The sequence below is a fragment of the Tamandua tetradactyla genome, chromosome 16, assembly GCF_023851605.1.
Source record: "Tamandua tetradactyla isolate mTamTet1 chromosome 16, mTamTet1.pri, whole genome shotgun sequence".
Lineage (NCBI taxonomy): Eukaryota > Metazoa > Chordata > Mammalia > Pilosa > Myrmecophagidae > Tamandua > Tamandua tetradactyla.
In genome coordinates this window covers 70,294,217-70,306,161 of record NC_135342.1, presented here as the reverse complement: position 1 = coordinate 70,306,161, position 11,945 = coordinate 70,294,217, and the positions used below count along the sequence as shown (strand labels likewise).

The 11,945-nt window shown below is 41.8% G+C and overlaps 1 protein-coding gene across 4 annotated transcripts in view; it reads left to right on the top strand.

The window, feature by feature from the left end:
* Positions 1–1,862: 1,862 nt before the first annotated feature.
* The window catches only part of ADAT1 (adenosine deaminase tRNA specific 1), a 28,157-nt gene continuing 18,074 nt past the window's right edge, over positions 1,863–11,945 (top strand). For 3 of the 4 annotated variants that reach the window (XM_077133077.1, XM_077133079.1, XM_077133080.1), the window contains exons 1-6: positions 1,919–2,032; positions 2,761–2,959; positions 6,913–7,103; positions 7,355–7,423; positions 8,442–8,496; positions 8,958–9,088. In XM_077133077.1, coding sequence (XP_076989192.1) covers positions 6,935–7,103; positions 7,355–7,423; positions 8,442–8,496; positions 8,958–9,088 — 424 coding nt within the window. In that variant the 5' untranslated portion in view covers positions 1,919–2,032; positions 2,761–2,959; positions 6,913–6,934. Of the gene's footprint in view, positions 2,033–2,760; positions 2,960–6,912; positions 7,104–7,354; positions 7,424–8,441; positions 8,497–8,957; positions 9,089–11,945 lie in introns of all 4 variants that reach the window. The other variant, XM_077133078.1, reaches the window with a different exon arrangement.

The window sequence follows — 11,945 nt, the reverse complement described above, 5'->3', positions numbered from 1 at the left end:
AGTCAGAATAAACTGATATAATGTGGCTGTGAGAAAAAGAGGAGCCAACGATGACTTGGAGGTTTGGGGCCTTGTTTTGTGTTAAGTAACATTACGTACCCCCAAAAAAATCATGTTTTAATCTGTGTTCCTGTGCATGCAAACCCATGGTAAACAGGACATTTTTGAGATTTTTTTTTAGTTAAGGTGTGGCAAACTGAACCAGAATGGGTCTTAATCCATATTACCAGAGGCTTTACAGAGAGTGCCACAGAGAGACTCCCGAGGCCAAAAATCAACACAACCTGGAAGAGAAAGAGGACATCACCATGTGTCGGGACCAAGAGTACTAACATGGATTGTGGCAACCAGCACCAGGATGCTATCATCCCTGAGAGGGAGCAAGCCTTCTAACCTCTAAAATCCCGGGAGACAATAAATTCCTGTTGTTTGAGCCAAACCATTGTGTGATATTTGTCATAGCAGCCTGGCAAACTAAGACAAGTCCAAAAAACTAAGAGATGTCATTTACTGAGATAGGAAAGACTGATGAAGTACATATTTGAGGGGGAAACAAGTGTTTTTGGACACATGAAATGTGACATGCTTGTTTGACATCCAGGAATAAATAATAAGTAGGCTGTTATATATCAGAGTGAGTTTTCTTATCTTCAGCTCAATTCAAAAGGGCTAAGAATGTGATAAGGGTGTGGTTGAGGGTCTTCTATTGTAATGGAGCCTCTACTCTGACACAGAAGAGCAGTTTGGGGGATCATTTTTCAGATAAGTTAAAAAAAAAAAAAAAAAGAAGGCCCCTCAGCAAAATGTCTGCATGTGTCCAAGTTTGGGAGTTGCTGATCTATTTTCACAGTAGCAAGTTTCTACTTACGTAGCTGATAAAATGAGCTAAGCACACACAATTCCCTAACTGGGAATACTTGACAGTACTGATCATCCCCACCCCTGCTGGGGTTCAAGCACAGGCTCCAGGAGCAGTTGGCAGTGGTGGTGGGCTATGAGGTGGCATTTCAGAAGATAGGCTGCAAGGCAGTGGTAACTAAAACAGAGAAGCATCTCACCAAGGGAAAGAGTATAGATGGACAAGAACAGATAAGGGACTGGACTTCAGACAACATCATCAGTGTGGACCATTGGGAAAGGCCACAAGGGTTGGTGTGATGAGTGACCCTGACAGAGCTGTTACTAGAAGACAGGACAGAAGCCAGCTCTCTGGCCTTAAAAGAATCTGGAGGTTGAGGGAACTGAGGCAGCTGTTGTAGACAATTTTTGAGATTTGGCAGGAAAAATAACAAATAGATGAAAGCTAGAAAGAATAAAAGGATCATAAAGTATTTATTACCTTCTCAAACAGAATTTGCTAACTGCTGTGTTGGGGTGAGCAGAAACAGGCATACTCCCAAACTTCGAGCTTCTAGACTTGTAAGGAAAACAGATATTTAATAAATCACCAAAATTACATAAAATGGCAGCTCTGGTAAATACTTTGAAGAAGAGGTCCGTGAGTTTTTGAGGGACTGTAATGGACCCTAGCTATGGCAGGTTTCCCTGACCACATTAGATCTGCAGGGAAAAAAAGCATTAACTATAGTCAAAGGAAGGAAAAGACTTTCCATGCAGTGACAACAAGTACAAAGGTCCTGTGGTAGGAAGAAGCATGGAATAAACCAATACACTTGAGTACAGAAAGCCAAGAAAATCCGGCACAAGATGAGGCCTTGGCCTAAGACCACCCAAGACTGTGGGGCGGGAAGCACCAAAGCCACAGGCCCCTCCACGGAGTTTTGTCTGGATCTTAAGAGTGCTGGAAGCCGCTGAAGTATTCAGGCAGGGGGTGACATCAGATTTGCTATTTGAAAAGATCACTGGTTGCTCTGTGGAAACTAACTGGAGATTGGCAAGAAAAGATGAGACCAGTTCAGAGGTTAGCATAGCAATCCAAGAGGCAGGTGATAGTGGCTTGGAATAGACCAATGTCAGGGAGATGGAGAGAAGTGGATGGATTCAAGATGGAAAGTAAAATCAACCGGACTTGGTACTGGATTGTATTGTGGGGATAAGGGAAGGGAAATGACAGGAAGGGTTACTCACTTTTGCTGTATGCAACTAGATCAATGGTAGTGCCAGTCCCTGAGATAGGGAACCCTGGAAGATGATCCCCCAATCAGGATCGGTGCTTCTTTAAATACGGAAGGGGGCAGTCAGCGGTAGATTAAATATGTTAGACAGGAATGAGGAGAGCTGAGGCCCTATTCCTCTGGAACCAGAAAAAAGGAAGGATGGGGTCAAGCAAAACTGCACTTATCCCTCCTCTAATTTTTGAGGGGTATCAGAGGAATGTTGAATTATCTTCATCTTTAGCAAATGGGGTCTGTAATTGCTGGATAGTATAGGCTCCTGAATTGTCCTTGAAATCTGGAGATTTTAGATCTGCACCCTCCGATACACTAGCCGCTAGTCATATGTGGTTATTGATCATTTAATATGTGGCTAGTCTGAACTGAGAAGTGCTTTAAATAATATACACCAGATTTCAAAATTTAGTATGAAAACAAAATATCTCAAATTTTTAAAAACTTTGATTACACACTGAAGTGATAATATTTTGGATATACTGGGTTATGTGATACCTGTGATTAAAATTAATTTCACCTGTTTTTTACCTTTTTAAATGTTTCTACTAGAAATTTTTAAACAGCACCCGTAGCCTGAATTATTTCACTGTGGGCGCCGTGTCTTACACAGACTTTGTTTCCTGTCCAGTCACAGGGCAGGAAGCATCCATCAACCTGTTTTGCAGCGGTCCTAAGACCACCCAAGGCTGCGGGGCAGGAAGTACTAGAGCCACAGGCCATGGCGCCTCTCCCTAAGGAACTAAAAGGCCAGCATGCACTACGCGCGGCGGGGGCGGGGCCTAGGAAGACCGGCTGCACTGTGACGTCACTTCCGTCAAGGAAACCAGGTACTGTTCGCTTCCTCCGCGGGCGCGCGTCGTTGTAGTGGGCGGGGAGCGTCCGCGAAGCGGTCGTTTGGTGGGGCCGGGGGCTGCTGAGCCGGTGTTAACTGTCTGGCTTTTCTGAGCCCATTTTGTGTGGGAGAAGGTTATGATTACAGTGCCTTCCCCGACGCGAGTCACGTGGGAAAGTGCCTGCAGGACTGTTGCTGCAGGACTGCACGGGCCTTCTGGCCTCGCGGCATCGTCCCGCCAACCCAGTGAGGCAGGCGCTCACGTTGTCCATACTTCGCGCGGTTCCGATCGGGCCTCCAGAGCTGGCCGAGAGGGGACCCTGCCTCGAGGGGCGGGATTTAGAAAGGGGGTTTCCCTCCTCCGAACACCGCTGCAGCCTTTCTTCCCCAGACCCTCGACCAGCCTTAACTTTTCTCTGAATAGGACAGCTTGTTGCAACTCTTATACGATGGTGACTTGCGGGTACAGTAGTGCCTGTGTAACTGCGCTGCTATTTTGAATGAAGTTATTCCAGATCTAAAAGGGGTGCAGATTTGTATTAAAATGGGCCCGGAATATCAGAACACCAGATTCAGCCACTATGGATGCACATTCAAAATTGACTACCTGAAAAAGAATTATATAGTTCTGGACAACTTCATCTTAGGAAGTTAACTTTTCTTCTGGCAAGTGCTGCCTTCCTTGGCTGTTGTAGTCTGTAGTGTTTTGAAGTCACTATTTCTGTTAGTTCCTGCCACATTAAAAAAAAAATTCACTATGGTCTGATTTATCATTTACTGGAATAACAGGCCTGCACAAAATGTCAGCCTTCAGAAGCCATTGCATTACACTCAAGAAGCATCTACATATACCTTTTTATTCAATAAAGACCCTCTTTTAGAAAAACAGTGTTATAACAGTATGAGCTCATCTAAGAAGTTTTTCATACAGTTGGGTCCAAATGGGGTCAGGATGAATCAGTGAACATAGTTAGAGCCAAGAAGGGGAACATTTCGAGCAAACATCCTAGACCTCTTCTACATCGCATTTGCATAATGGCTTTTCATTCATAACTTTAAGTGCCTGTTATATATAGTCCTGCTAACTCCACAAGTAGCTGGAGGCAAATTACCAGGAAAATTGTCAAATTTTTAAATAATATTAATCACAATTGACATTAATTATGCTTAACACTGTAGCAGTTGCATTTTGTTTGTTTGTTTTGTTTTGTTTTGTATTGTTTTGCATGGGCAGGCACTGGGAATCAAATCCCGGTCTCCCGTGTGGCAGGTGAGAATTCTGCCACGGAGCCACTGTCACACCATAGCAGTTGCTTTTTAAACAAATATTTATTATGATAATGGAACAGAATTTCCCATTTTAACCATATTTTAAGTGTACACAATTGCTTTTTTTGTCACTATAGTAGTTGTAAGTTTACCCAAAGATCTTGCAGAAAGTACTGAGTTACCATTAACCACCCCCCACAAACACACTCAATTGCTTTTTATAAACATTACTTAATCCTCACAATAACCCCAAGTGATTTGATGCTATTGTTATCCCTGTTTTAACAGGGGAGGAACTGACAGAGGTTAAGTTATTTGCCCAATATCGCACAGTTAATTTGTGGTAAAGCAGGATTAGAACCTAAAAAGTTTCCTCCAAAGCACATACTTTTTTTTTTTAGTATTTTTATCGAGAAATCTTCACACATATACAGTCCATCCATAGTATACAATCAGTGGCTCACAATACCATCACATAGTTGTGATTTATCCCCATGATCATTTTTAGAACATTTGCATCACTCCAGAAAAAGAAACGAAAAGGAAAAAGAGAAAACTCATACATCCCATACTCCACCCTCTCATTGACCACTAATATTTCAAACTACCCAATTTTTTGTACCCCTTATCCCCCCATTATTATTTATTTTTTATCCTTTTTTTTTTTTACTCATCTGTCCATACCCTGGAAAAAGGAGCATCAGACACAAGGTTTTCACAATCTCATGGTCACATTGTAAAAACTATATAGTTATACAATAGTCTTCAAGAATCATGGCTGCTGGAACACAGTTCAACAGTTTCAGGTACTTCCCTCTATCCACTCTAATATGCCATAAACTAAAAAGGGATATTTATATAATACATAAGAATAACCTCCAGGATAACCTCTCGACTCTGTTTGAAATCTCTAAGCCACTGAAACTTTATTTTGTCTCTTGTCTCTCTTCCCCTTTTTGATCAAGAAGGCCTTCCCAATCCCATGATGCTGAATCCTGGCTCATTCTAGAAGTCCTATCCCACATTGCCAGGGAGATTTGCACCCCTGGGGGTCATGTCCCACATAGAGGGGGAGACAGTGAGTGAGTTCACTTGCTTAGTTGGCTTAGAGAGAGGTGCCGCATCTAAGCAACAGAAGAGGTTCTCTGGGGGTGACTCTTAGGTTTAATTATAAGTAGGCTTATCTTGTCCTTTGCAGGAATAAGTTTCATAGAGGCAAGCCCCAAGATCAAGGGCTCAGCCTGTTGGTTGTGCCCACTGCTTGTGAGAATATCAGGAATTCCCCAAATAAGGAAGTTGAATAGTTCCTCCTTTCTCCCCAGTCCCCTAGGGAACTTTACAAATAACTTTTTTATTTTCTGGCCATCACACTAACTTGTACAAACCAATAAGATCTCACACCTTTTTCAAGATCCCATGTACTTATGGTGTTCAAATAAACTGACCATTCAAGGTAAATTAATGTACTACCGAAAATAAAAATTTTGTACCAACTAAACATCTCTTCCTTTAGTCTTAAAAAGAAGCTGAAGTTTTAAAATATGGACAATATCATCCTTTACCCTATAGTCTGGTTTACCTTAGTCCTATCCATATCAGCTTCATTCATCTCTAGTTGAAGTCTGATCATTTTTTCAACTTTTTCAACAGTTGCTATATAGGGTAATCCTGACTTTCATAGCTTCAGTGCTCCAAATCTGAGTCTCATGTGTCACAATAATACCTGAAGTTTCAGGGAATGACCGGATTATACACAAATAGCTCAGTATCTCAGAATTTAGACATAACAGTTAAAATTCCTGCACATACCTGACTGCTGTAAGAGCTTACAACCTAGGACCCTTTACAGTAGGCCCCAACCTCATAACCCATGCTCTCAACTTCAGTTCTCCGAGTTTGAATATTATAGTTAGTCCACATGAGTCAGGTATAATAATATTTATCTTTGTTTCTGACACTTCATTCAGCATAAACCCACACTCTTAAATACAGTTCCTGTGTGGAGGGGAAACATTGACTGGTTAGAAATCACCCAGTTTCTCCGGGCCCTGTTACTTCTCCCCTCTGCTTCGTAAAATGTTATAGGAGAAATTAAGGTGTTGCTTTTCTGTTTGGAGCAGAGGAGAGTGGATTCAGTGGAGATTTATGAAAGGGAGGTGGAGAAACACTGTGCTTTAGGGGAAAGAAGAGAAAAATAGCTGAAAAAGGTGATGAGAAGGGAGAACATCTACACAGAAAGATAAACTTTGTATGATAAGGGCTACCCAAAGAAAGTGAAGAAACGCAAGTGATCATAGCTGAGATCTGCAGTCCTTTATGTGCTATTTCCAAATGAAGATTGAAGTAATGATGACACTTCCCTCTCATGTGCTTTTGTTTTGAGTAATTTTCATGTTCATTAGAAACATGTCAGATATCCAGGGTTTTTTAAAAAGCTTGAAGAAATTGGTATATCTTCTGGGATTGGAGGTGTTTGGGTTATCTTTGATCTTCATTAAAGGTGAAAAGAGAGCAGGGAGATAGTAGGAGAAAATAACCTATAGATTTCCAGCAAGATGATTCACACCGTGAATGTAGTTGAGCTACATTTGAAAGACTGTTGAAGCACCTGGTGCAAGGCTCTCACACCTTGCATTGGTTTTCGTCTTTGTACGTCTCACCATCGTGATTTGCGATCAGGACCTCAGCACCAGCTCAGACCATGTGGACCGTGAATGAGGTTGCTCAGCTGTGTTATCAACACTATGAGACCAGGCTGCCCAGGCAGGGGAAGCCAGAGCCAAACCGTGAGTGGACATTACTCGCAGCCATCGTGAAGATACAGCCTATCACTGACCAGGCCTGTGACTCCCCTGACAAACCAGTGCGAGGTGAGCCTCTTCTTGGAATGCTCCCTGTTCCTGTCAGAGATGATAGTGGGCAGGATATAAACAACGGTGTTAGACAGGTTCCCCCTGACCCCTCCTCCACCAAATGGCCACAGTACTTCTGGTGGCAGGAAAGTCCTCATGTGGTTCTGCCTGTGGGAATCTGGAGGAATGCCCACTTTTTAAAGCTGCAATCTGGGAACTATGCAGACAGATCCTGGGAGTTAATTTAACAGTTTATTTTTTTCTTTCAGTGACAAAGGAAGTCGTCTCAATGGGAACAGGAACAAAATGCATAGGCCAGTCCAAAATGAGGAAGAGCGGTAAGCACGGGTGGGAGTCTCAGAAGAACCTGTGGAAGCTTTGGGAGAAGCTTTGCACACTAGCTACCATGTTGACCTTTCCTCATCTTCTCACCTGAGGTGTCTCACCATTTGGCTCCCACTGGCTGTTGTTCTAGTTGGAAGGACAGAACCTACTTAAAGACTAGAAATCAAACGTAGGAGCACAGGCCACCAGGAGCATGTTTTCTGACTGAACTGAAAGCTGGCCAGTAGTTTAAGTTCATATCAGAGGTTCCCTGTGCTTAGCTATTCAATATTATGTCTAGAAGGCTTTGGGGCTTCAAAATAGAAAGTAAAGGATGGAGCATGAGTGACTTATGAAGCCCCAGAAGGCAATTTTGAATTAGTGGAGCTTGTGATACCAACAAGACTATGGAAATTCCCTTAGCAATCTGGAATTTTCACCTTCTGCTTCCAGTTAGATTCTTCCATGTGTTTGGTTCCCTCATTCTCCCAGCCTTGCTCCTGTATATGAAGAAACTGGATCACTAGAGATTGATTTAGATGGAACTTGAGCACAAGTATGATACCAGGGTGCAGAAGATCTAGACCCCTGTCTTTCTGATAAAGTTCCCTATAAATCAATGATTCTCACTGGAGGCAAATTTGCCCCCTAGGGGACATTTGACACTTTGACATTGTCTGGAGACATTTTTGATTGTCATCCCTGATGTGTGTGAATGTGCGTGGGGGGTGGGGGCTCTCCTACTAGTATCTAGTGGGTAGAGGCCAGGGATACTACTGAATATCCTACAGTGAACAAGATAGTCCCCCAACAAAGAAATATCCAACCCAAAATGACAATAGAGCTGGCTTGAAAACCCTACTATAAATATATTGCTGTTAATTATTTTCATACTTTCTGGCAAAAGTCTTCTACGAGATGCATGGTTTTCCTGGGTGCTGGGAGGGCAGGGGAGGTCTACTGTGTTCTGCTTCTAGGAACCAAGGCCTCCCAGGTTCCATGTCTTTACCTAGTGTCCTCTCTTTGCCACAGGAGACATCCTCAATGATAGCCATGCTGAGATCATAGCCAGAAGAAGTTTCCAAAGGTAAAACTGCATCCCCAGAGATTCTAATTCAGTATGCCTAGGAGAAGGGCCCTGGAATGTGCATTTCTAACGACATCTCAGGTGATACTGGCTACATGAGTCTGTGGACCACTCTTTTAGTAGCACTGCTCCACACGAGTTTAAGTTCTTAAACCTGTAGGCCTGGTAAAACATAGATTGCTGGGTCCACTCCTAGAGATTCTGATTCAGGAAGTCCAGGATAGAGTCTGAGCAGTTACAGTTGTAACAGATTCCCAGGGGATGCTAGTGCTACTGTTCCAGGGACCACACTTTGAAAATCACTGGTCTAAATTATTCTCATTATTCCAAATCACCATTAGTACCACCAGTCCCATTGGGGTACGGTAACTCTTCCCTTCTCCCTTAGCAATCTCCCCATCAGTGTCTGCCCCTTCACCGCAGGGATTGGTTGTTCATTCTCACATCTTGCCACCCATTAGGTACCTTCTCCATCAGCTCCAGTTGGCAGCCTCGCTGAAAGAGGATAGCATCTTTGTCCCAGGAACTCAAAGAGGACAGTGGAAACTCAGACCAGACCTCTTTTTTGTGTTTTTTTCCAGCCATACACCCTGTAAGTATATTCCAGGTTTTGGATTAATACTACCTCATCTATTTTCTTATGTTTGTCTTATCCATAGATATGTTTCTCTAAGAAAGCACTTAGGGCTGAAGTCTAACTACAAACAATGACAGTACCTTTTGTGGCTGGCATACCTAATCACTTCTCTTGCAAGGGGAAGGTGCAGATGGGGGGATGGGAAGTTTGTCTCATTCATCCTATTCAATTCTCAGAATTAACATTAAGAAGCTTAATGCTGAAACCTTATAAGGTCTGAAACCAACAGTGGGGCTTAGAAGTCCAAAGTCCTGAGTTATACTATAATAACTTATCCTGACATTCATTTGCTTCATTCATTCATAGAACACAATATTTCTATTTGTCCAGCATGATACCACAAACTAGGTATATAGCAGCGAATAAGACCAGCGTGTTGCCTTCCACATAGGGTCCTTCAGGTAATGTAGACAGTCATGGCTAGTCAGGGTAATTTGATGAGTTATAAGGAAATGTTCAAATGCTGTGGTTACATAAATAGGAAGACCAGACCCAGCCTACAGGGTCATTCCTATTCTCTGTTCTTTCTGTCTTGAAAATTGAGAATAATTCCTGTCTTTCATGTTATTGACTCAGGGATGGTAGTAAAATTAAAAACTAAAAGCACGTGTCGTTTTTAAAGTTTAACACTTAGAGGACAATCTTCTACTCTTATTTCAAAATTTGGGGGGTGGAGTGGGTGAAGAAATTTTACTACCATCCCTAAGTCGATAACATAAATGACAGGTGCTTTTAGAGCAGAGAGATGTAATCACTATAAAGAAATGATAGTTGTCAAGACTTGATCAAAACTCAAATTGAAAATGTTGATATAGGTGAAAAAAGAATGACTCTTTTGGGAAAAAAAGTTGGTTAGAAATCAAAGGCCAACAAAATGACAGCAAGGCTCATCTGGGCTCTCTTTTTAGCAATGAGTGCCCTGGTCCAAGAACATAAGGATGTTTCCTAACTCAGCGCTTCTCAAATTATAATGTGCATACAGATCACCTGGGGATCCTGTTAAAATACATAACTAGATTCAGCAGGTCGGGATGAGGCCTGAGAGTCTCCATTTACTAACACTTCCATGTGATGCCCATGGTGGTAGTCTGTGGACTATACTTAGAGGAACCAGAGCCTGGCAGGACCCAGTGGCAGCATATCCTGATTGTGGAGAAAGGTACTTCCAGGGATCACAGCTAGCCTAGTGACCTCATCCAGCTACATAAATCATCAGTCCACAGGTTAGTGCTGATCTGTGAATAGTGTGCCCATCCGTGGCAAAATGAGAAAATTCGGACTGTATAGCTTTTCAAAAAGCTAATGGCTTTTTTTTTTTTAATTTTTTATTAATTAAAAAAAAATTACAAGAAACACAAACATTCCCAACACATACACTCAGCAATTCACAATATCATCACATAGTTGCATATTCATCATCATGATCATTTCCCAGAAATTAGCATCAATTCAGAAAAAGAAATAAAAAGACAACAGAAAAATATAAGAAACAGAAAAAAAAATTTTACATGCCATACCCCTTACTGATCCCTTTCATTCATCACTAGCATTTCAAACTAAATCTGTTTTAACATTTGTTCCCCCTATTATTTATTTTTATTCCATATGTTCTACTTGTCTGTTGACAAGGTAGATAAAAGGAGCATCAGACACAAGGTTTTCACAATCACACAGTCACATTGTGAAAGCTATATCATTATACAATCATCATCAAGAAACATGGCTACTGGAACACAGCTCTACATTTTCAGGCAGTTCCCTCCAGCCTCTCCATTACATCTTGGATAGCAATGTGATATCTACTCAATGCATAAGAATAACCTCCAGGATAACCTCTCAACTCTGTTTGGACTCTCTCAGCCGTTGACACTTTGTCTCATTTCACTCTTTCCCCTTTTGGTTGAGAAGGTTTTCTCAATCCCTTGATGCTGGGTCTCAGCTCATTCTAGAGTTTTTCTCAATCCCTTGATGCTGAATCTCAGCTCATTCTAGGATTTCTGTCCCATGCTTCCAGGAAGATTCACACCCCTGGGAGTCATGTCCCACATAGACAGAGGGAGGGCGGTGAGTTTGCTTGCTGTGTTGGCTGGAGAGAGAGGCCACATCTGAGCAACAAAAGAGGTTCTCTTGGGGGTGACTCTTAGGCTTAATTTTAAGTAGGCTTGACCTATCCCCTGTGGGGTTAAGTTTCATATGAACAAACCCCAAGACTGGGGGCTCAGCCTATAGCTTTGGTTGTCCACACTGCTTGTGAGAATATCAAGAATTCAACTTGGGGAAGTTGAGTTTTCCCCCGTTCTCACCATTCGGGGACTCTGCAAACAGTTTTCCAGTCACTGATCAAATCACTCTGGGATTCATCAGGGCATCACCTGGACAAACTAACAAAATCTCATGTCCTATACAAAGTTCCATGTACTTAAGGTGTTCAATCAACTATCTACGTAAGTTATATTAGGAGATGCACTAGTCAAAGTATAGATTTGTATCAAATAAACATTTTTGCTTTAGTCTCACACATTAGTTGAAATTTTAAAATATTAAGTACCGTCTATTTTCAGCACACTGCAATAATGGCATTCTTTTGTTCTTCCTCATGCAAAAACATTTTTTAAATTTGTACATTTAGTCACTATCATTATACACTCTAGGCATTCCTAGATTACACCATCTCAATCTTTATCATCTACCTTTCTTTGTGATTTCATTTATGCCCCAGCCCTCCTCCCTTTATCATTCTCATATGCAGCTTCATTCAGTGTTTTAACATAATTGTATTACAGTTAGGTAATATTGTGCTGTCCATTTCTGA